We start from the raw sequence: 22,510 nt of genomic DNA on the forward strand, positions 1-22,510 counted from the left end.
TTGTGAATTAAATATTTGAAAATTTGAAGGGTTTAAATATTTGAATGTTTGAATATTTGAATGTTTATTATTTGAAAAATTTGTGAAGGGAGGAAAGGTTTGGAAATTTAAAGTGGCTCCAGTTGGTATGTCGAGGGTTAATCAAAAACGTGGAAAAAATATTTCTTAATCTATTTTTAACGCAAGTATCGATTTTTAGAATAGAATTTTTTTATAGAGCTTTCTTTAGCTTAATTAGTGTAAGAAGAATGTCCCCCCTTCTCTTCATTCACAAAGTGCTTCCAAGTTTTTGGATCTCAGCGTCCCTATGCCGCGAAAAAATAAACATCTATTTGCGAAAACCAGACATCTATTTCCACACACCGTCTGTATTTAGACCCAGAAGCCAGCTATCTTTAGTATTTGTTATGTTTTAGATTCTATCGCAATAGCTGACGTGAAACTGTGAAAAGTGCACAGTAGTAAATTTCCATTTTCCAATGAGTGACGCATCCATGCATTCAGTTAATTTGAAGGTCTAAAGAAATTATACAAAGTCATGAACGTTCTAAAAATACTGAATTGAGGAAAATTTTGACTAAGTATTATTCTATTAACATACAAAATGTGCCAAATAAAGTATCGCAAGCTCTTTTCTCAGAATGTTGTTCAGATATCAAATCCCTTCTATTTGTAAAACCATTGAGGCCATCTTTTCTTCTCAAACCAGTCACCACAAAAAAATTTGTTGCATATTGAAGGATCAGATCTTCTACACCATTTAATTTAAAAGAAAAATCAAGTCAGTATCTTGATTATAAATACCAATCACCAAAGGAACTTAACTTCCATCCACAGCTCCAAAAGAATTTCCAAATTTAGCGCCTTTTAATTAAAACGAAACGAAGGGCGAGCAGAGCCGCCGCTCCTCGACTGTTCTCCAATAAAGATGGCGGGAGTCACGAGGGCAATTCGTTCTCTGTCAGCAGCCTGTCGAAAATTCGTTCAAAACCGTCGTCACAGTGTCTCTGTGAGAAATGGCGAGCACAAAGAACCGCGAATTACAAGGCATTGGAAAACTGGAAACGTGGCTCTGGGGATCCTCGCGGGGTTGGTCACTAGTTGCAGCGTGGTCCTCTACTTCCTGAACCAATCGGTCAAGGCTGTGGAGATCAGCATCACGCTGCCTCGGTACCCATGGTCCTTCAATGGTGTGTTCAAGAGCTTCGACCACTCGAGCCTCCGAAGAGGATGGACGATCTATAAAACTGTGTGTCACACTTGCCATAGTCTGAGATACGTTCGATTTCGCGAACTGGTTGACGTGACCCACACGCAGGAGGAAGCCAAAGCGATTGCAGCTGAATACGAGGTTCCACGAGTTCTCGAATCTTTAAGGGATGCTACTGTCTCGATACAAGCTCGCTACTTTAATTCAGGTAGGATATTTGTTCAGGCTTCTGTGTCTGTTCATGTTTCTGTGCCTTCAGATTAAAATGAATGATAGAGAAAGAGCTTCAAGGGAAGAAAGGGTAATTAAGCTTTGGGAGCCTCTGAAGTAAACTGCAGTTGCAAGGAAACATGAGTGTACCTTCGAGCTTGTATCGAGACAAGGCTGTGTTCTCCCTTTGGCGGGTCTCAGAACTATCGAATTCGAAACAGATACAGGATGGACCAGATGCGGAAGGAAACTACTATATGAGACCAGGGAAACTGAGTGACGCGGTTCCAGACCCTTATCCCAATGAGGAAGCAGCCAGGGCTGCCAATTCAGGAGCGTACCCACCGGATCTGACGTACGTGGTCTATAGTAAAAAAGATGGGACCAATTATGTGTTTTCCTTGCTGACGGGGTTCATGGACCCACCCGCGGGAGTGGAGCCTGGCGATGGACAGTACTTCAATGTGTATTTCCCTGGTGGCAGCACCACGATGGCACAAGTACATATCAAACAATTTCTGTCTCAAGAGTTGGCAAAAAAATCGTTGACTCAAGGATCACAAAAAATTCTGGTCATAGGAGTCATTAAAAAGATCGTGTTCTAAACGTCATCCAAATACTCCTGTTCCTTGGGTCACCGAAAAAGTAGAGCTCCCTAAGTTACCAAAAAATTCATATCCCTGGATTCATAAAAAAATCCATATCTCAAGATCCACCAACAGCTCCACACATCCCTCAGGACCAATATCTTATTTCACTTATTTCCCTGAATCCTCCCTCGCACAGATACTCTTCCCAAACATGGTGGACTTCGATGACGGTACCCCAGCGACCGAATCGCAGATGGCGAAGGACATAGTGGAATTCCTCACGTGGGCAGGCGCCCCCGAACACGACACGCGGAAGTTGCTTACTATAAAGTGTCTAGGAGTCGGAATAATACTAATGGCAGCAGTGGCACACCTTGTCAGACGCCACTCGATACATCTGAGGAGCCGACAGATAGCTTTCGTACCGAAACGAAGATCATGAAACCTGGCTGACGCGCTCATCAAGAAACCAAAGAAACTGGGTGGGTGAGGTATGCTAATGAACCTGCAATTCCCGATGCGGGGGCGTTGAGGTTATAGTGCCTTCTCGATATAGACTCACGACTCCATGAGCCTATACCAAGCCAAACAATCCTGAATGCAACTCATGCTTATACCACATCTTTTTACTCCCTTCATATTACAGAAGACACTTATACCCCTCAATACTAGGGCCTCCACATTATACTGTCCCCTCGATATAGGCTCACGACTCCACGAGCCTACACCAAGCCAAACAATCCTGAATGCAACTGATGCTTATACCACATCTTTTTACTCCCTTCACATTACAGAAGACACTTATACCCCTCAATACTAGGGCCTCCACATTATACTGTCCCCTCGATATAGGCTCACGACTCCACGAGCCTATACCAAGCCAAACAATCCTGAATGCAACTCATACTTATACCACATCTTTTTAATCCCTTCATATTACAGAAGACACTTATACCCCTCAATACTAGGGCCTCCACATTATACTGTCCCCTCGATATAGGCTCACGACTCCACAAGCCTATACCAAGCCAAAGAACCCTGAATCCAACTCGTGCTCACATTAGATCCTCTTCCCCTCGCTGCAGGAAACGAGCACCCCCAAACAATGTGTAACCAGCAACGATCTTCTAACGAGACGGTGCTATAGCAGGGAACTCGAGGGGCAAACGGTCGATCCATCGATCCGAGCCGGTGGGTAGCGCGGGCGCACATGTGCCACCGATAATCGTTTCGCAACGCGCGGCCTTGACGATGCCCGTATACACGATCGGGCCGTCTAAAAATAGAAAGCTCGAAAGGCCGTGCGACAAGCGGCACCGTCGCCTCCCCCGCCGCCCGCCCCGAGACGACCGATGACGGATCGCGGATGACGGATGACGGATCACGACGGTCGCTGATCGACGATCTATTTCGGCCCGAACGATCCCCGCTGCGTTTTCCAAATTTATTTTCGCCTCTTCGCCCCTGCTCGCCCGCCCCCTCGACCTGTCCCTCGGCCACCCCCTACCACAGATCCACCCACAATTTCGTGCGAGGCGGCAAATAGCCCGAGCTCCGAAATAGCGGCGACTCGTCGAAAATAATAACTAATCCTCGTCTCGTTTCGCTCCCCCCCTCTGCCGCCTTGCTGCCCCCGAGCCTTTCCCCTTGAATCAGAAGCCTGAGGATGATCTATGAGCACGTACGACTCGCCTCGACGCTCAATGGCAACAAGTGCGATCGGGGAAGGGGAGCGGCGCAGATCGGCGGTGTGCACAGAGTGGGGCGGGAATCGTGGTTCAGGGGGGAGGTTCGAGTCTATGGGACGGTGCAGGGGTAGGAGCGAGTGAACCCTCTCGCGAGTAGTGGGACGTTTGTGGACTGTTCAGTGGTCGAATCGATGACCTCCATGCAGTGAAAAGAAATTGTATTTGGTTTAGATATGAAGTAGGTGAGGGGTAGGTTTGGTCAACGCCTTTGAATTTAGCACACGTGAGAAGCTTATAAAATAATAATTAAAATATCAGAATGATATTACTCTTGTGGGCGTCAGATGGGACACTAATTCTGTGGCTGTGAGATAAAATGGTCTATGTCACCTATTCAAGAAATTCGAGTTGATGCCTAAGTAGAGATCTAGAATATAGAATTTATGTTTTCAGAGAGAAGGAAGAATATTAAAAGAATTTTTCCTTTGAAAATAAGGGCTAAGAAAGACACGAGACTATAAGACAGTATTGAAGTTGGGAACTTTAAACGCCAATATCTTGGGAACAAAAGTATGCGACTTAGGTCATTTTACCTTATAACCACAGAATGTTTCATCCACTATAGAGCTTCGTATTCTACTAGAGGAGTTAGAAATTAATTAAACAAGTGGTGTCAGTGTTCAGTTGGACCTGGAGCAACAGGATCCCTCCTCGACTCGTGCCCCGATTTTCGGTACATTCTGTATATATGTACGTATATTGTATACATCCATATTTATATGTACGTATATACGAAACGATGAATGAAACCTCCGCGTTGACGTCGAGCGCGCCAATGGCTCCACGATCAGCCGTAAGGCGAAAACCGCTGGCGCGAGAGGAACCGTCGTCGACGGACGTCATCGACGGGTATGCGATGTCGAGCCGACGAAAGACGAAGGTTTTAAAATGGCACGCGTCACGAGCTGAGCCCCTCGGTCGTGCTCGAGTTCCTGTCCTATCGATGCCGCCGTTTTTATTTGGCGAGAGGGGTTCGTCTCGAAATAAGGTAGCAACCACCCTTATAACACAGGCATATTCATGGGAACTAAAAACAGGCACAGGGAGGTGCGCGATTATAATATTGTATTTTGGGTTCGGGGGTTGTGTAAAGTTGTTCGGGAGAAATTTTGTTGCCAGGACTGAATTTCGGGAGATGTTAAGGGAGCTTGAGAGTTTGAGAATATAGGGATTTGAATAGTTGAGAATTTTAATACTTGAGAATTTTAATATTTGGGAATTCCAGTATTTGAGGATTCCTGTATTTGAGAATTTTAGTATTTGTGGATTCCTATATTTAAGAATTTGAAAATTTAAAAATTTGAATGTTCCAAAATTCAAGATTTTGAACACCTGAAAAATCGAAGACAGAGGAATAGTTGAATAGTTGGAAATTTGAATACTTGAGAATTCTAATATTTGTGAACTCCATTATTTGAGAGATCTAGTATTTGAGTATTCCAATATTTGTGAATTACCATGTTTAAGAATTCCTACATGTGAGAATTTCCATATTTGCGAATTCCAATATTAGACAATTCCCATGTGTTAAAAACTTCCCATTTGTGAATTCGAGAATGCCAATATTCGTGAACTCCAATATCTGAATCTTTCTAACCAGAAGAACTTCAATCTTGTGTGAGGGACCACTGTGTATTATTTTTTCGTCAGAATCTCATCGCTCCCCAAGTTCTCGGAATGATATTCTCATCGTGGTCTCCGATGAAACAAAAACGAGTCCCCAGTATAAAGTAACCAATATTCTTTTTCCTTTGCTCGAGAGAAAGAAACTGCTTAAGTCCATACACGCGGAAACATTACCTGGTTGAACAGTTTTTATCGGTCAAACTCTCCGTTTCCGCAGCGCGATTTCATTCCACGTCCCCGCGCGTCACGCTATCGAGATAGACGGAGTCGAAGATGGAATCGTCCAGCGCGAACTCGGCTACCCTTTCGGAAAGGTTGCGAAACGGTGTGAGATATGAGTAAACACGATAACAGTCGGACTGTGCGTTGTTTCTCTTCCATTCTTCTTGGCTAAACGTGGTTATAAGAACGTTCCACTGATCAAGATCGTCTTTATTCGCAGCGAGAAGCGTTTTCATAATTGGAGTACTACAGAACTTCGACTATTTAAGATGGAATTTCAGATCTCAGTATGTTTCTGAAGTCTAGTTTTTTACATATGCAAAGTGGTGGCTAATTTAAACGATTTGGGTGGACAAATGTATAATATCGATTTTCTTATTGAAAGTATACAATAGGAAGTTTATTTATTTCTCATTTATTCATTATTTTAATGCAGATGATATAGCAGAAGAAATATTAAACATTCATACGAATAAAATTACGAATTATTCATTATTCATACATTATTCATAGAAATTTGGAGCCATTGCTATAAAAAATATATCCTCTTAAGTGAACGGATACCCCCACAGAAACTTCCAAAGTTTCATAACTACTCATTAATATATTATATCTCATCCATCACAATTAGTCAGCAAGAAACAAAGAAGAGTTTTCTCCAAAACTGGCAACAAATTAATTAAAAAACCAATACATACTATCCAAAAACCTAGAGGGTGATCAGTTTAACTGGAAATCCTCCGACTGTTGGCAGCACTTATCCTAAACGCTGTTAGCATTGTAAGTGCTACCAACACCCATTACAAAGTTCCCAGTTAAACTGATCACCTAGTACGTATACTGCCCAACACTCTTTTTCTTCTTATTTTCACTAGATACATTATCCCACCACTGCGCGTGCGCGTTGTTAAGACTACAAAAATATTAAAAAGCCAAAATAATATCAAGAAATTGGTGAGCACGTCTCCGAATAAATTCGTCCACCTGAATCGTCTGAACTGGCCAGCGAGTGTCTAGGGCTTACCTTTGGTCGCAACTGCGCTCGCTCGCGGTTGCTCGCTGGACATTCTGTTTTCTCCAACATTCACCGTGCCCTGCATCTACCGTCAACGCCGTAACGTCGTAGCCCTCTTCTTTGGCCGTCGCATGCGTCGTTCTTTCCTGAAACGCGAATAGACAATTGTTTGTACAACTGTCGGGACTGTTCGCGACGGTGTCGTGAAATTAGAATCGTCGAAAACGGGAGCGCATCGAAGCTTCCCCGTGACGCACGGCCACGCGTCTTTTTGGCACCAACCACCGATACCAACTTCCCGTTCTCGGCTAGTTTTATTTAATCGCCGACTTGCGCGTCGCCAGTCGCCCGCGATCTCGAATATTTTTTTCATTCAGATGTGTGTCGCGTGAGGACTGCTTTTTCTTCCTTTATCCCTTGTTATTTTGTAGCGGGATCGCATGGAGTTCAAATACAAGTTGGAACTTGTAATAGAAATGGCCCTTGTGGATTCGTGTCTGTCTCTGTTTAGGGGAACATCAAAGATTCTATAGCATCTTTAAGTATTCTTGCTCAACTGATTATGTTCCTTTTGAGACAATATTCGTGATAGTATAAATATATATTTTTGAGGGGACAGGTTCTATTGTGTTACGAATCTGCTTTCTGATCGGTAGGATGTGTTTTTATTTGGGAAATTGTAAAATTTAGTATGGACTGCAGTATGTGAAAATACTGTAAAGATTTGAATATTTAAATATTTGAAAATTTGAATATTTGAAAATTTGAATATTTAAATATTTGAAAATTTGAATATTTAAGTATGTGAATACCTACTTAAAATTTTTTAAATTTGGTTAAAAGTGTGTATGACAATAATTCATTTCCTAAGAACTTTTCCCAGAAAAAGAAATATCTCAAATTTAACATTTTTCGACCTGTGTACTCAAGGACCACCCTTATTGTGTGTTATTAATTCATCGAAAGTACAATATTTTCTCGTTATAAATTCGTCAGTGTTTCCACTGCGCAGTGGACTGATTTATTTCGCGGCGTAGATCGAGCTAACCTGGTCAACGCGAAACTAGGGAGAGGCCCGATGATCGTCGGGATTTTCCTGACCTATTTACGCTCGTCACCGCTCCGCGACCCGTCCACCCTTCCCTCCACTCTCGCTGTTCATGTTCGCGTCGCCGTTAGATATACAATGTGTCAGCGAACCTGTGCTACAACCAAGGCGTGGGTAAAAATAGAGAACAATATTTCACGATGGCTTCGCTGGAAAAAAAATCTGTTTATGTGAACAGTGTCCTGGCGCCACCAGATCGCTGACACCTTGTCCAACCCTCACTACTAACCCATTGCACCCCCCTTATGACAATACAAAACAAATCATCACCTAGTGGTTATTAACTGGGGAAAAGGGCCTAGGTTTCGTGCCAGTCCTAGTTTCTATACTGTAATTGTAAATTATTTTTTTGCTCAAGAATTTAGAAAGATATACATATACAAACATTATATAGTTTGTATCTACACATTTATATAAGAAAATCTTAATTGTATTTTAAATATTATAATGATTATATTACTAAATATTTCTTTCTAAATTAAAAAAAAAAAAAAATAATTTACTATCCCAAAACTGAGTCCTTCTCTTTGGACTGTCCATCTTAGGTCTCTGTTCGATCGAATTTTTTTTATACACAGAATTCAGAAATTGGTACGAAGGCAGCAAAGGTCCTCTCTTCCGTAACAACTTTTGTAAGGTCGAGGCTCAGATAAACCGCGGCAAACTGCTTGTTGTTCGAGCCACTTTATCGACTGTTGTTATGTAAACGATCCTCGGACTTTGACAGTCCAAGTTTCTCCCGAAAAATTCTGTTTTAACGTCGAGGACCGTATTCCAGCGGTTCACGAACCCTGTCTCGCGTTCGACTTCCGGTTTCTGCGCTTGTTCGAGGCTCGTGCGCGAAGTGCGACGGAAAAACGGCGGGGGCAGCAAGTGTTCGCGCGTTCGTGCACCGACGCTCATTATTTATTTAATAATCGTGGCCAATCGAATCGACTCTACGCTGCGTTCGATTTTACGTGTTCATGCTATGAGAGTATTAATACGATATAGTATATCCTCCTTGTGAAGTCGTTTGCCAACCCCTTTGATTACGGGTTAGAAACGAGCCCATTTTTCAAAATGAAGAAGTACGAGTGAGAATTATTAATCGCAAAAATTATAGATTTATTATAGTAAGAAAAATGGGCAACGTGGTTGCGATACTTTCTCGACAGTGAACAAGTCGTTTATTATGAGAACTCGACATTTGTTGGTTTTGTTGAAAATTGAATAGCATCTTTCGTGACAGGAGTATTTTTTCGTGGTATGATAAAAGGTTCAGAGAATACGATTTTCTGTAACTTCAACTACCCTTGAGATATAGTACCTCATACAGCTGTAGCTAGTCTACTTCGTTGACCAAGTTTTTTGGAAATTAAATAGCATCATTGTCCTATGTACAGATATATTTAAATATTTGAATATTTGAAAATTGTATAAGTTGATTACTTGAACTGTCATGCAAACGACTGTACAATGAATGTGAATTATGGCCAGTGAGCTTGATAAACGAATGGGGTAAATGACCCAATTATTGTCACTTTAAGAATTGACAGACATAGCATAATTCCTGTATTTACTGGCTAAGAGCATAGAGTTCTGTTGTTATAAAACATAGGGACAAAATTAGGACTAGTATAGGGGACGAATTTAGGCACAAAATCACTTTTCAATATAATTGTGGATTCCAATCGATAAAAGGACTTTGAAGGACGAAAATACAGACAATAAGCTATATTTAAGCAAGATAGAACCGAAATTCAAATATTACTCGAATTATATTGCTTCAGTATTTGTTGAAGATATTTTGCAACGCGCAAAAAGGCAACAAGTGAACATAATACACTCTGTCTTCAGGGTCCACATTTCTATTTACAATTATTTTGCCATTCCAAAGTCAAGTACTTCTCCAAACGCAGAAAGTTACTAAAAGAACCAGGAACCTCAGAAAAAACTGGTTCAAGAACGACCTAAGAAACAAACTAACCTAGAATTAACCCTACTACCAGTGATGGGAGTTCGAATCTCTTCGAAGCGATTCGAAGTTTCTCAAGACTAAGAAGATTCAAATCACTTCGAACATAATTCAAAACCTGCAACTGTTCAAAGTCTTAAAACGCAACTCAAACTTTTGAAACTCTCTGTAATACTTTGTCATGTCAATAATACCGCTTGGATAAAGATACACTTTGAAACTGCTTCCAAGATTCTGAACAGTTACCCATATCTCAAGACCCATTGAATCTCCCAAAACGTCTAAAACCGCCAAGCCTGTCAAGAGCCCTGATTTCCGAAACACGTTCGAAGCGATTCGAATATTTCGTCGCCCCTACAGATTCGAAACGATTCGAATCTGGTCACGCGTAGAGGCTCAAAGCCATTCGAAACGTTTCAGCTGCCATCGCCAGCCACCGCCGTGGTTGCGCGTGCGACCGTGGTAGCGTATCGAAAGTCACGCGAAAGCGATCGCTCGGTCCCTCGAAATGGGATCCTCCGATCGCGCGTCGCCGATGGGGGGGAAAAAAGAAAACAGACCTCGTCGTCGGACAATGTGCGCCGAACCGTGCGCTCCGACGCTCGCCTTCCCCTCGATTCGCGAACTTCAGCTCGAGTTTGATCGCGCGACACGTGGCAAAAATGCGACGCGCAAACAGATACGCGGAGAACGTCGGTGGGAAGGAGAGACAGAGAGAGGGACACCCGATGAAAAGCAAACAGGAGTGGGAGCGCTGCTCGAGACACGGAGAGAGAGAGAGAGAGAGAGAGAGAGAGAGAGAGAGAGAGAGAGAGAGAGAGAGAGAGAGAGAGAGAGAGAGAGAGAGAGAGAGAGAGAGGGACAGGGAAGCAGAAGGAACGAGGAGGAAGGCGGATCGGGCAGCGGACGGTACCGCGCAAATTCATCGAAACGCTGAGACTCACTGGTAACGCTGCCACACCTTCGCGACGCACGTATACCTCAGCTGTTCCACCGACAACACGCGACGTCCTCGTTCTCGTTCGGCACAGGACACTCGGCTGGGAGGCCCCTCGAACGCGTAGAAGGCAGAAAACGGACCGACACTCGCGATACGCCTTAAACGGAGCGTACATGCACGGTATATACACACACGGGGGCATAAAAACAATGCGACCGAGCTGCTACCTCGTCGCGGCTCGTCCAACTATAACAGCCCGTACGATCGCTGGCCAGACGCACTTCGTTACCTTGGTAGCACGCATGCGTTCCGTGCCACGGGGAACGCGTTTATTCGATCCCACGGGGGACGACCGATCTCGGGAGCGGTGGACGACCGACGATCGATCGGCGAGCGACGTTCGCGCGGGTTAAACGATTCCGCCGCGGACCGTGCAGCTACGCAACGAGGAGCTGTCTCTAACCTACAACCTAGCGAACCGTCGCAGGCCTGCCAACTACCGACCGATGTACCCTCCGCGACCTCGAGCGACGAGGATCGTCGCCGTGACGTCGCTGTTGCCTCTTTCTCTCCCTCCCACGCGCGCCACTAGGAAATCTCGCGACGCCCTCTACAGGGGGAGCTTCAGAACGATTTGAGAGGGATTTTGATTCGTGTTCGCTGGGCAGGTTTGGGGAGATCTGAGATCGAATGATTTGGGAATCGATGGAGTTTAGAACTTCGCGTTTTCTGTGTTTAGTGAGGGTAGTGTATTTCGTTGCTTTTGATTTCTGCTTGGGTGGGAAGCATTTTTTATACCCTTTTTAATTCGGAATGAGTGATAGGCGATTTGATTGTTTTCTAAGGTCGTGGTTGTCTTTTTGGAGGTCGTAGAGGAAATTTTATTATGAGGTCTGTTTTAGTTTGTCCAGTTACGTATGTATTTTTTCTACAAGGGACTCTTTTTCTTTTTTAAGGAACTGATATCTTTAGAATTCTTTTTATCGACGAAACTGTATGGTAAGTTAGTTTCAGGGTTTCTGTATGTTCTCATTTCAAATTTTGTTGGGAAGATTCTGTTACATATTCCATCTATATTTCTTCTTAACCACTATATATCTCTTCTTTTTGCTTGAACAGCAAAGTTTATTTTAACTCTTCGTGATCCATTGATTTTTTCGAGCATCTTCTATCTTTTCACTTTTTTTATGTTAACTAAGCCTCCAACGTCGCTCTAAGCGCTATAGCAGAAAAATGAAGTGGGACATACTCCCACTAGCATGTCACAAAATAGCTTTGTTACGATATTTTGATCGTTTAAAGTATTGAATTTTGTAATCACTGTAGCCACGCCGCCACGCTATTCATTTCGGTGCTAACATCTGACGGTTAGCGCTCGAAGTATTCCGCTCTCGTGATCAGCGATATTTCGAGCTGAGCCCTCGTCGCGCGGCTCGATCGATCGCGATAAAGACTAACTGCGAACGTGAAGAATCTTTTCTTTCTACTCATTTGCAATCCCTGAGATTTCGGTTACGAAGGAAAATCGAAATACAACATTCACAAGATGCTTTGTCTCTGAGGAGTGCTCGATATAGTCTCGTCCTATCTCGATCTTTTTGCGCGTGAGTAGCTCCTAGATCCTCTTAAAGCTGACGCAAACACTGAATCATAGTAATCATAGTCTCAGCATTTGATTGAATTCGTTGCGTTTTTCCATTATCGATCGAGACGCGTTTTCGTGGATATAACCTCTTCGACGAGGTGCACAGGGGGAATTGTTTATCTGTTCGTTTGGACGAAACGACTTTCCTTTGCAGAAGATGTCTTGGTTATTCGGGAGGAAAAAACATCAGAAGGACTCGCCACCATCCGAGTCTGTGGAGGAAGAAAACTCGTCGGATCAGAATGAGGGGTTCGTGGTCGTTAAGGGGCCTGCTCCAGTTCCTCCGTCCGTGGGACAAGATGCTAGTGGGTATCCCAGTGGCAATTTGTATCCATACATTCCCACTGTAATCCCAAGCGATTCGTCCAAGGACCACAGTCATGGGGATACTATGCATTATTTGAGTGGAGTACCGTTTAAATTGTGTAAACAACTGGAGATTAATATGAACAATGACTTGGTGATAGACAGACTCAGAATCGATGAAATTCTATCGTTTGTGGAGAGAATACAGAGTCAGAATTATGATTATAATTTTTCTTTGGAGGAAAGTGTCATAGCAGAGATGAACAGTGGAAGTAGCGAATGATTTATCTGTATTTTGATGGAAATTAATGTTAAAAGTTTACAATGCTGTGAATGCCTACGTGGAAACTTGTTCCTTGATTACGAACAATTATTGACGGCTGCTCTCTTACCCAATGTGGGCCTCCGATATAAGGGCATAAATTTCTTTGTTGATAACTTATAACTTAATTCACTATGTTGTAAAATATTGTTTAACTGTATCCTTAAGCTTATGTTATATTTTATGACTCAATATTGTACATCTGTAACATATATGTAATTTTAAAAGTATGATGCCTGTTTGTAATAAACATTAAATTACGTCTCTCAGTTTCTGTGTTTATACAGGCTGTTCTGGAACACGTGGGCTTAACTTCAGGTGAGAATCCAGTACTCAAAATATGTTTTTATAAATATTTTTGATTTTAGTGAGCTGAATTCACCTCCAGTTATGCCCACTTGTTTTGAAATATACTTGTATACAATTACAAATATAAAATTGGAAAGCACATTATCGCATGAGTGTACAGAACAATGTTGCTGCAATGACTAAGACGCAGAATGGTGCCCAAGTTTTAAGGAATCCTGGAAAACTAAGAAAATACATTAGGAAAAATAAAAGAATAATTAAATAATGACTTACGTTAAACAAGATTCTTACACTCTTACCTCACATATTTTCCATGTAGTAACATAAGAAATGCTAGCTTCACCATGTTCCAACTATTAGAATTATCATATGACATTAAATTTAAGGCTGTGGCTACGTGAGAGTGACAGTTGTCGCAGCATAGATTGTGCTATGGAGAAAAGAAGTAACGACTAAGGACTAACAGAGACCGAAGATTTTTACATACACCTAAACACTAACCATTCTAGTTTTGTAAATTTCACTGGCTTCTGTAACTGCAGCATCCCATCCTTGTGCACCTCCTTTGGCTTTAGTGTGGTCTAACTGCCAATATTTTGTGGGTTTTCCAAAGGCCATGCTGTCTTCAGACACATGATAAGGGCCTGCAAAATCCCTTATTACTCCAGTAGAAGTGGCGATACCCATGTGACCAATGAATGGTAAAAAATATCTAGAAATTTTTAATAATACGTAAACTTATTTCTTTCAATACGATACAAATAAGAAAAACACCAATTTTTATACAGAAACATTACAAGACCAACTCATCTTCACATAAATAAATAAATACACTAATGCACAAGAAATTGCACAGCTTGCATCCTAGCTTAACTCACGTCAAAATCGGTAGCGGCGTCCAGACTATGCAGAATGGAAACCTTTGCCTTTCTGGATCTATATTAAGGTTCATACTTAATGTATCGTCCGAGAAACTTTGCACATCGGTCAACAACTCGTCTTCCTTCATCGTTTGTTTTGACAGTGCAGCGCTCCACGCTCTCTCACGCACCTTCAGAGTCATCTAACGGTGACAGCATAATTGGCGCGCATTATAGTCTCTTCAAACATGTTTACAGCGAGGAATGGACCATGTTTCATAAATCCATATCAAGCCAGGTACATATAAATACAGGTACATCGTTAAGCTCCAGAGATAATCAAGAACCACAGCCACTGCGATATAGCATCAAAGAAGCCTTCTATATTCGAACATACAATCGTAATTATTTACTGATTAAGCAATAATAACGAAGCAAATATAACGTTGAAAATGCCACCACAATATATACAGTTAAAGACAAAACTGTGGCACAATTAATCCATGCTAATCAACAGCCTAAAACGTACATATATATAATAAGAAATTAAGTGGTCTTATGCTACTGATCAGCAGTACAGCTTCTAGGACATGTTTAATAACTCTCCAGTCGCCTCGAACTCGTACATAGGACAATATCAACACATCCCCCGCGAATATAGAAACCTCCACAAAGACAGTCGACCGCGACGACCGAAAATTACGTAAAAACTTCCTGTCCACTGTTTGGCGGAAAGGCTGAACGTGCAAAGGATGCCATAAAAATGCTTTATACCATAATAAGGAGGTACGTAACAGCGTAGCGGGCTAATGAAATTACGCGCGTAATCGCGATGGGTTTCTCGAGGGGCAGAACGTTTCCTTCCCTCGGAGGAAAATGTGCCGTCGAGCCCGATGCGGTAAGTCTCTCGCGCGATAAGAGCGTGCCGAAAGCGTGGAGGAGCGAATGAGCGAGCGAGTGGTTGAAGCGTGTGGGACAGCCGTCAGCCGTGTTGCGTTCGTGTTAAAAGCGATTCTGGCGATACTGTGGTGGTCGATCGCCGCCAAGGCCGAGGAGGGCAATGTCATGGTCCGCAACGAGGACATCTGCGGCGTCCAGAACGGCCGGCGACTGTACCTCGAGCTTGGGGAGAAGGGCATCCTCTACGCGAAGAACGTCTCCTTCGCCACGAACGAAGCGAGGCAAGATGGCTCGCCAGTTTACGCGAGCAACAGCTCCCATGCTCAGTGCAGCCTCGAGCTGGTCACATGTCCCTCCTGCGTGATCATCGTCACCTTCCAGAGCATCGCCCTGTCGCATCACTGCGGGGATGGAAGCGTTACGATGGACAGCCCCTGCAGGTAACAATTTTAGGGGAGATTGTGACCTGGTCCAAAGTGAGTTCCAGTTTGGGGATTTTGGGGGAGAGTTAGATACGTGAGGCGTAAATTTCTGAAGGCATTTTTCTACTTGGCTGCAGGTCCAAAAAGAGAGGGTACTTTTTCCTCGGATTTTTTTCCAAATTCAGACGACTCTTCGGAGCTTGATAAATTTTTTTCGCGACTCGTTTTGCAGTAGATTTCAAGATTGAAGCCTCCCCTTTCCGAGGAGTCTTTAAAAATAGATCTACGATTTTTTTTCGATGAGTTATCACACTGTGAATGAAAAATGTACTACAGGACACGAAAATGTACAGTGAGAGAAACCACTGTCTCTTGCTCGCCTCACAGTCGAGTACAAAAGGGCCTTCAGGAAAATTCAATTCGGGTGTGTGAAACTAGAGGCCATGCCCTTTAGAATGAGCCTAAGCTGACTGCTGTACGACTTTTTTTCGTAAAGATACAACAGCTCAAACATTAACAATTTTTCACTGGCTTTACTTTGGACCTCGACTATCATCCCTTTTTTTAGAGACTGAGAATTTGAGGAAGAACAAGTCTATTGGTTTTATTTCTAGATGCGACTACGTATGGATCTCTGAACCTCCATATGAGGATGTCTCTGGGACTCCATTTTGTGGCCTCTACGCTCCAATCACGTACAGATCGAGCACGAGGACCCTGTCGATCACTCTGCTCTACAGTCAGTCGCATCAGCATGCTTTCACCCTCGAATACACAGCTGAGAGTGAGTGTGTGCAATAGTGGATGTCTGTAAATTGGAGTTTTACGTGATCTGTCGTCCAGGAAACAGATTACATCTGAGGGGCACGGAGTTGGCTGCAAATGGACAGGCAGCGAAGGGATTGAACAGCACAGGTGGAGGAATTATAACGTCCCCCTTCTTCCCTGCTCGTTATCCTCGAGATTTAGGACTGGAGTACGTGGTCACGTGTCCCAGCGAAGCGCCTGCCTGTCGTATCAGGCTGCTGTTCAGTGACTTTCAATTGGCCACTGTGTCCATAATGGAAGTAAGCGACTTTGAAATTGATCTGAAATCGATAGAGATTGATATCGAGTTAGTATAGACCTTCAGATGGATATAAACCCTCTGCAGATTCGATTTCCACTCTCCACTGAATCTGTACGAGTGTCAGGAGATTCACCTGCTTGCAGGGGTCTCACCCTAACTTAAACTTCTACAAAAGTTTACTATTAGCCTGCAGATCTTTGTATTTTTATGTATTAAACGCATAAAAAACTACAGAATTAATATAGGTAATACTAAAAAATACGCAAAATATGAAAACTGAACTACAAATCATAATACTCACAGTCTAAACTTCCCCCTTGTCTCACTTTACTGACAAAAATTGTATTCCAAATTCTTATTCCTTTTTTTAACCAAAAAAGAGGTTCATCGATTGAGTCTCCTGTGACTGAAAATACAAAGTGTGTCTTCTAGATTTTAATTAAGGTATAAACTCTATTTCTTCAAGTGTGATACATTACTTTGCCATACGTATCCACAGATATGTTCATTAATGTTGCTATTCTAGTTCTACGACTGGAATGGTCAACGACTGGACGTCAGCAGCGGCGCAAGGTTCCGTCCTCCTGTGATAATGAGCTCTGGCCCGTCGTTGTTAATGCGGTTCTACGCGAATGGTGGCACAGGGCTGGGCTACAAGGCTTTCTACTCGTTCGTGATCGGCCACGCGTTCGACAAATCCGTTCAACCGATTACAGACTGCGGCGGTTACGTGGAGAATCTTGGCGGCGCCATTACCATGATGGATATGGTCGGCGAGGGGGTAAAGACCTACGACTGCGTCTGGCTGATCAGACCGCCGAAGAACTTCCTGCACATGAAGACTCATATGTATTTGAAGGTAGTTGCATTTGCAGACATGGGTGAGTAGGGTCTATCACCCTCAGAATCTTCTAAAGGGACCCTCAGGTGATAGATCGCTAATTTCTGTACGTTTATGGGACATTTAAGTAGAAGAAATTGTAGAAGAGGGTTGATTAAAGGTGTCAGGAATTTTATGAAGTGATTCTACGTGCTAAAATAAGGGGAAAATAAAGAATGATATAAATACGTTTGAGGCATTGTTACAGAGTTATTAATTCTTGAGGAAATGCCTGTAATACTCTTCAAATGTGTCTGAGTTGAGGCTTGTTCTACTGTCGAGTTCCACTAGTTAGGTCAGACACAGAGACATCAGTAGAGTGAGTCCCAAATCAGACATAGGCAAGAATGTAGAATAAGTCTCAAGTCAGACATAGAAAAATTTATAGAATAAGTCACAATTGGTATACATATAATACCAATCATCTGAGGACCCTTCACTTTTCCTCTCTCCATCCATTCACTCTTCAACCCTCCGTCTTTGGTCTTGCACCCTCTCTGTTCCAGCTGGAAATACCGAGCTCACAGTGAAACAGGGCCCAACCTCAGCCCTGTTGCCCCTGGAGATCCTAAGGCATCCAGCAAGTCAAGTGCAGCCTCCAAGACACAGGGAACACATCGCCCCAGTTACCAGTGGTTTCCATGTCAGCCTCAGAGGAACATTCGGTCCGTCTTCACACTTAGCAATCGCCTACGCGGCTTTCAGCTACATGGGTAAGTATGCCAGAGTGGACAATGAGCCGAGACGATTGATGGATCGACCGTCATCTCTTCTTATGCAGACTGCTTCGCGGGGTCTGACTTTCTCTGCAGAAACCACAGATGTATACCGAGCGAACTGAACTGCGACGGTTTTGATCACTGCGGCGACAACAGCGACGAGCCCACGACCTGCTTTCGAGGTACAATCGTTTGGGTTACCATAGGTTTCCATGTAATTGCGATAGTAATCAATTAGCTGCAGCAGTGCTTGAGTAATCACAGCATGAAGCTGATTTAAGGGGGTATATACTCTTGGAGTTTCATGAGAAGTCTCCTGGTAAGCATTAGAGTCAATGCTTTTCAGAGGACTTCTCACGGTACACATATCGTACCTTCAGGCCTACGAAAGAAGGAACATTTTTAAGAATTTATTGCAGGAAAATTGATCACTGAATCGACTTAATTCTTTTTTTTATTAGAAAGTGGTTTCATTATACATTATTAGAAACATTTTTTAAAACCATGTAGGTATCAGAAAACTTGGTCAAGAAATTAATTTCTTGTGTTAAGTAATTGGAATCTCTTGCAGAGCAATTCTCATACCCATATTATTTTACCTGTTTATAAGATTGGGAGGTCGAACCACAGGACCGAAAGTGGCACTCCAACAAGGCGAACTACTACTTCCCAAAAATCGATCGCTACCCTGATCTGAAGACCGCCACCCTGGTCTTCGTCGCGAGCAGCCTCGGTCTAATCATGCTGATATCAGCGCTGATCATTCTCTTGTACAGAATGGGCGCCAGAGCGAGGCAGCAAAGGGAGTTGCAGTCGAGGCTGCAAACGATCAGCGAGCTACTAGGTAAGGCGATGATCCACCTGCCTCTCATCGTCACTTTCGACAGTGTTCAACATTGCAGACGGAGCACGAATCGACGAGATATCGGTGCAGGATGATCCACCTGTCTACGAGGCTCCTCCTGGCTACGACGAGGTCGTGAAGCTTGGGCTCGACTCGGAAATCGTGGGTAGGAAGAAGAGAAGAGGGTTCAATCGTGAACCCCGCAGTAGGAGTTCGCCTAGTCAGAGTTGCTCGTGAGTCAATTTTTCTTATACCTCTGTCGCTTTTTTCTGTGACTTGTCTCTGGTGATGGGACATCGTGAAGCAACTCACAAAATCAATTAAATCTCTCAAAAGTTTCAAATTATCAAGACTTCCAAGTCTCAAGATCTGTACAAAATTCAAGGTCCTGGATTCAGGACTTGTCAAGGCTTTTAGTAGACCTGACAATAAGCTTCGAAGCATGCTCCAAGTTCCATGTGTTCCAATTTTTTCGTAATTATATACAGATTCGAAGCGATTCGAAGTGTTTCAGCTGCCATCATTACACAAGTCTCTTCGATCCCATTGCTAGATGACTAGACCCTTCCTGCTTCTTTATTCCGACGATTGTTTTGCTCATGCGAGGCTGGACGTTAGCCGATCTTCCGGTAGCTCGACGACGGAGGCCGCGAGCAGCAGTCACGATGGCAGTCGAAGCATACCTTCAGCGAACACTGAGAACACTTCGAGGAACCACGCGCCCTGCCTCCCTGAGAGCCCTCCGCCGCCCTACGTCACGCCACCGCATTCGATGTCGCGAAACTTCAGCGTGCCAGGCCTGGCAACCATCTCTAGTGCACGTGAGTGCTTGATAAATCTTAATCTTTGACCTTTTGGACGTAGATCTAGTATAGAAGCCTCAGATAGTGAGAAGAAATTAAGTTACTGTAAATCCTGCGGCCATAAGGCGATATCAAACTAAACAAACATCGAAAGAAATTAAAAAACAAGTTCTTAACAAGTTTTGCATCTTCTATTTCTACTTCGTTTAAAATCTATATTTTTTACTGCTTCTGTTTCTATCTCTTCTTATATTTTTTCTACTGGTTCCATTTCTTCTTCTTCTTTTCTGCTCCTCTATCTGTAATTTCATGTACCCAGCTACCCATTTTGCCCACTCATGACTAAATAATAATCAATAACACTCCTGAAATATTCGTCCAAAGATGAATCAGAGGACTCTCCCGACGACCCCGACAGCAGCCGCCTCCGCAGGGACTGGTACCGCCGAACAGGTCACTTCTCCCTGTCCCTCACCAGCAGCAGCGAGCAGCCATCGTCCGACAGCCTCCGCCGCGCCTCGTTCTCAGTCGACGCAGAACTTTTCGGTGCGTATCTCCGGAACCGCGACGCTCCGAGCTCGATCTGCACGGCCGATGCCTCCTGTGATTCGCAGCCGAGGATCTCGCGCGCTGCCTCGATCGGCACGGGGCCCGAATCTGTCGAACGCGAAGGCGTCGCGTCGGTCGACGAGGGAACGAGTCAGGTGGCTCGGCGACAAGAGGATACGGGTCGACGAGCCGAACGTCGAACAGAGCAGGGTCCCGAGGCAGGGGCCGAGGCAACCAGCGTCGAGGGCGACGTTAAGACGCAGGACAGCGTCCCAGCCTGCTCCTGCGAGGGGGCCTGCGGCTGTGCCACTACCCCAACCGACGAAGCGACCCACGAAGCTGCACCTCTGTGGCCCAGCCGCGCCTCGGCGGAGCAGAGTAACGAACCAGACGCAGAGAAGGAAATGGAAGACTTAGTACGCGAGGACAGGGAAGAGGACGACGCGTCTACATCCACGAGCACAGTCGTCAGGCTTCTAGGCTCCAGGGCAGGGAAATGGCAGACAGGAAGCGCAGGCTCGACCACAGCTTCCACCCCCTGCGGCACGCTTCGAAGGTCAGCCAGGAAGTTCTCTGCTCGGTCTCGCGACGCCTGCAGGATCTCCTCGATGGGATCTACAAGCAGCTACGAGAAGCTGAGCAACAGCGAGTTCGAGTTCGCGCGCAGGGCGATTCACTCCTCGGACTCCGCGGCCATCTGCTCGGCCATCCAGCGACGAAGGGCGATGAGGTACGCCAGCTGCGATTTGGAGAGCCTTTACGAGGGAATTAAGGTGTTGGATGGGTTCCTGGCTCGGAGAGGAGTGACGACGCATGGACGTAAGCAGTCGGTCACTGTTATGCTCTTTGGCACCCCTGCGCATGGGGCTCGAAGGAGGTCTCCTGACGACGAGGAAGCGGCTCGCGAGGACACTCGTGCTTCGAGGTTCAGTTTGGAAGCTCCTCCCAGTCGAGCTTCCTACGACGCTGTTTTGACGACCGAGAGGGAAACTAAATAAGTAGACGTTTGTTCGAGGGACATAGGAGTACTGGAAGTTGAAGGAGGACTGAATATTATTTTCAATATGGGGTTGCAAAATGGGGTGGGTAGGCAACTATGAATTAAGATGATTATTGTTGATAAAAGACAGATTTTCTTGCGAGAAATGGTTTATTGTTCGCGCGTTGTCTAACCATGCTATGTGAGTAGAAGTATTACACTAAACGCTGGAGTATATTCTACGTATTTGGCGCTACTGTACTTCACAATACTTATAAATCACAAATTGAACAACGTTCAGTGTGATACTTGTATCCCTACATATGTGTTTATTCGAGCATCATTCAGAGCATAATTCTGCACCTAAAACCCAATATGGCTCAAGTCCTTTTTTTATTTTTCAGGATTTTTTATCTCTCAACATTCAGTACTTTTCATTCCTTAATATAGTATTTGAAATAGTTTATGTTATTAAATTTCTAATAAAATGAAGAAAAGGCAGTAAGGTCCTGTAAGAAACCTAATTTAAAAAAAGAAAAAAATAGACTTGGATTGGTCTGGTTCTGAGGTACAGAATTTATCTAGAGAAATTAGTTCGAATAATGTCTCACTCTGAGGCTCACTAAGAGCAAGATTGTTATCAGACAACGCGCGTGGATCACTGAATCACTTCTCGACACGGCATTGTTCGGCGTCGCGCGCCTGCGGCGTAAGTAAACGGCGTTTAAAGACATAGTAAAATATATGTATGTATATGCATACGCGTACGTGTTGTCGATACAGGCTGTTCAATGTAATTGCACCAGGAGAATACCTAGGATTCTTTTTCCATTAATCCCTCGCCATCCTCCGCGAATACAATGAATACCCTGTATTCACATAAATATACATATGCTCGCGTTTCGATATGCTTCGTTCATTCCGCCACACGCTAGTTCCAGCTGCTTCAGACGATAAGGTCTCTTGATCGATTAGCTGATTTTTTTGAATCTGTAATAACCTAAGGCATCATTCACATATTTCTGTATTAACAAATAAAGAAGTAAATCGAGTTGTCTTTACATCCGGCAAAATTACAGAATCGATCAAGAAACCATATCATCTGAACCAGCTGTTAGTGATTGGCGCCTACACGAACCGAATTTGGCACTTTCAATGGCCACGATCTGTTGAGCTAAGCGTACACGTCTTCCCTGTCTTGTAGAGGGTGCCTTCTGGTGAACCATCTCAGAGGGAACCTTTCCAAGTGAGCTTACAGATTCACAGATATTAATGTA

General features: G+C 43.9%; 5 protein-coding genes across 16 annotated transcripts in view; 3 read left to right on the plus strand and 2 right to left on the minus strand.

Moving 5' to 3' along the window:
- The window catches only part of Hdac4 (histone deacetylase 4), a 45,245-nt gene extending 34,165 nt beyond the window's left edge, over nt 1-11,080 (minus strand). For 5 of the 7 annotated variants that reach the window (XM_076387910.1, XM_076387900.1, XM_076387907.1 and 2 more), the window contains exons 1-2: nt 10,631-10,756; nt 6,631-6,767 (exon numbers count right to left, since the gene is read on the minus strand). In XM_076387910.1, coding sequence (XP_076244025.1) covers nt 6,631-6,690 — 60 coding nt within the window. In that variant the 5' untranslated portion in view covers nt 6,691-6,767; nt 10,631-10,756. Of the gene's footprint in view, nt 1-6,630; nt 6,768-10,630; nt 10,757-10,915 lie in introns of those variants that run through there. The other 2 variants (XM_076387908.1, XM_076387897.1) reach the window with 1 other exon arrangement.
- The window catches only part of LOC143185179 (uncharacterized), a 28,827-nt gene extending 15,351 nt beyond the window's left edge, over nt 1-13,476 (plus strand). For 2 of the 6 annotated variants that reach the window (XM_076387948.1, XM_076387950.1), the window contains exon 4: nt 12,426-13,476. In XM_076387948.1, the coding sequence (XP_076244063.1) occupies nt 12,429-12,860 (432 nt within the window). In that variant the 5' untranslated portion in view covers nt 12,426-12,428 and the 3' untranslated portion in view covers nt 12,861-13,476. Of the gene's footprint in view, nt 1-3,923; nt 3,941-10,699; nt 10,807-11,093; nt 11,371-12,077; nt 12,231-12,425 lie in introns of those variants that run through there. The other 4 variants (XM_076387952.1, XM_076387951.1, XM_076387946.1 and 1 more) reach the window with 4 other exon arrangements.
- Nucleotides 929-2,452, plus strand: LOC143184760 (uncharacterized). The gene is made up of 3 exons (XM_076387218.1): nt 929-1,351; nt 1,642-1,920; nt 2,207-2,452. Exons 1-3 carry the CDS (start codon nt 929-931, stop codon nt 2,450-2,452), a joined length of 948 nt encoding a protein of 315 aa, XP_076243333.1.
- On the minus strand, nt 13,058-14,327 carry LOC143185178 (transmembrane protein 222). Its single transcript, XM_076387945.1, has 4 exons — nt 14,087-14,327; nt 13,710-13,920; nt 13,508-13,638; nt 13,058-13,431 (listed from the first exon to the last, which is right to left on the minus strand). The coding sequence occupies exons 1-4, from the start codon at nt 14,269-14,271 to the stop codon at nt 13,350-13,352; spliced, it is 609 nt and encodes a 202-aa protein (XP_076244060.1). The 5' UTR covers nt 14,272-14,327; the 3' UTR covers nt 13,058-13,349.
- A 331-nt stretch (nt 14,328-14,658) lies between these two features.
- Culd (CUB and LDLa domain) lies at nt 14,659-21,529 on the plus strand. Its single transcript, XM_076387857.1, has 13 exons — nt 14,659-14,690; nt 14,744-14,858; nt 14,915-14,966; nt 15,078-15,408; nt 16,005-16,174; nt 16,234-16,457; nt 16,986-17,340; nt 17,846-18,052; nt 18,121-18,240; nt 18,669-18,902; nt 18,961-19,135; nt 19,509-19,723; nt 20,090-21,529. Exons 1-13 carry the CDS (start codon nt 14,659-14,661, stop codon nt 21,250-21,252), a joined length of 3,393 nt encoding a protein of 1,130 aa, XP_076243972.1. The 3' UTR covers nt 21,253-21,529.
- Nucleotides 21,530-22,510: the final 981 nt, after the last annotated feature.

This window comes from Calliopsis andreniformis, chromosome 10, assembly GCF_051401765.1.
Source record: "Calliopsis andreniformis isolate RMS-2024a chromosome 10, iyCalAndr_principal, whole genome shotgun sequence".
Taxonomy (NCBI): Eukaryota; Metazoa; Arthropoda; class Insecta; order Hymenoptera; family Andrenidae; genus Calliopsis; species Calliopsis andreniformis.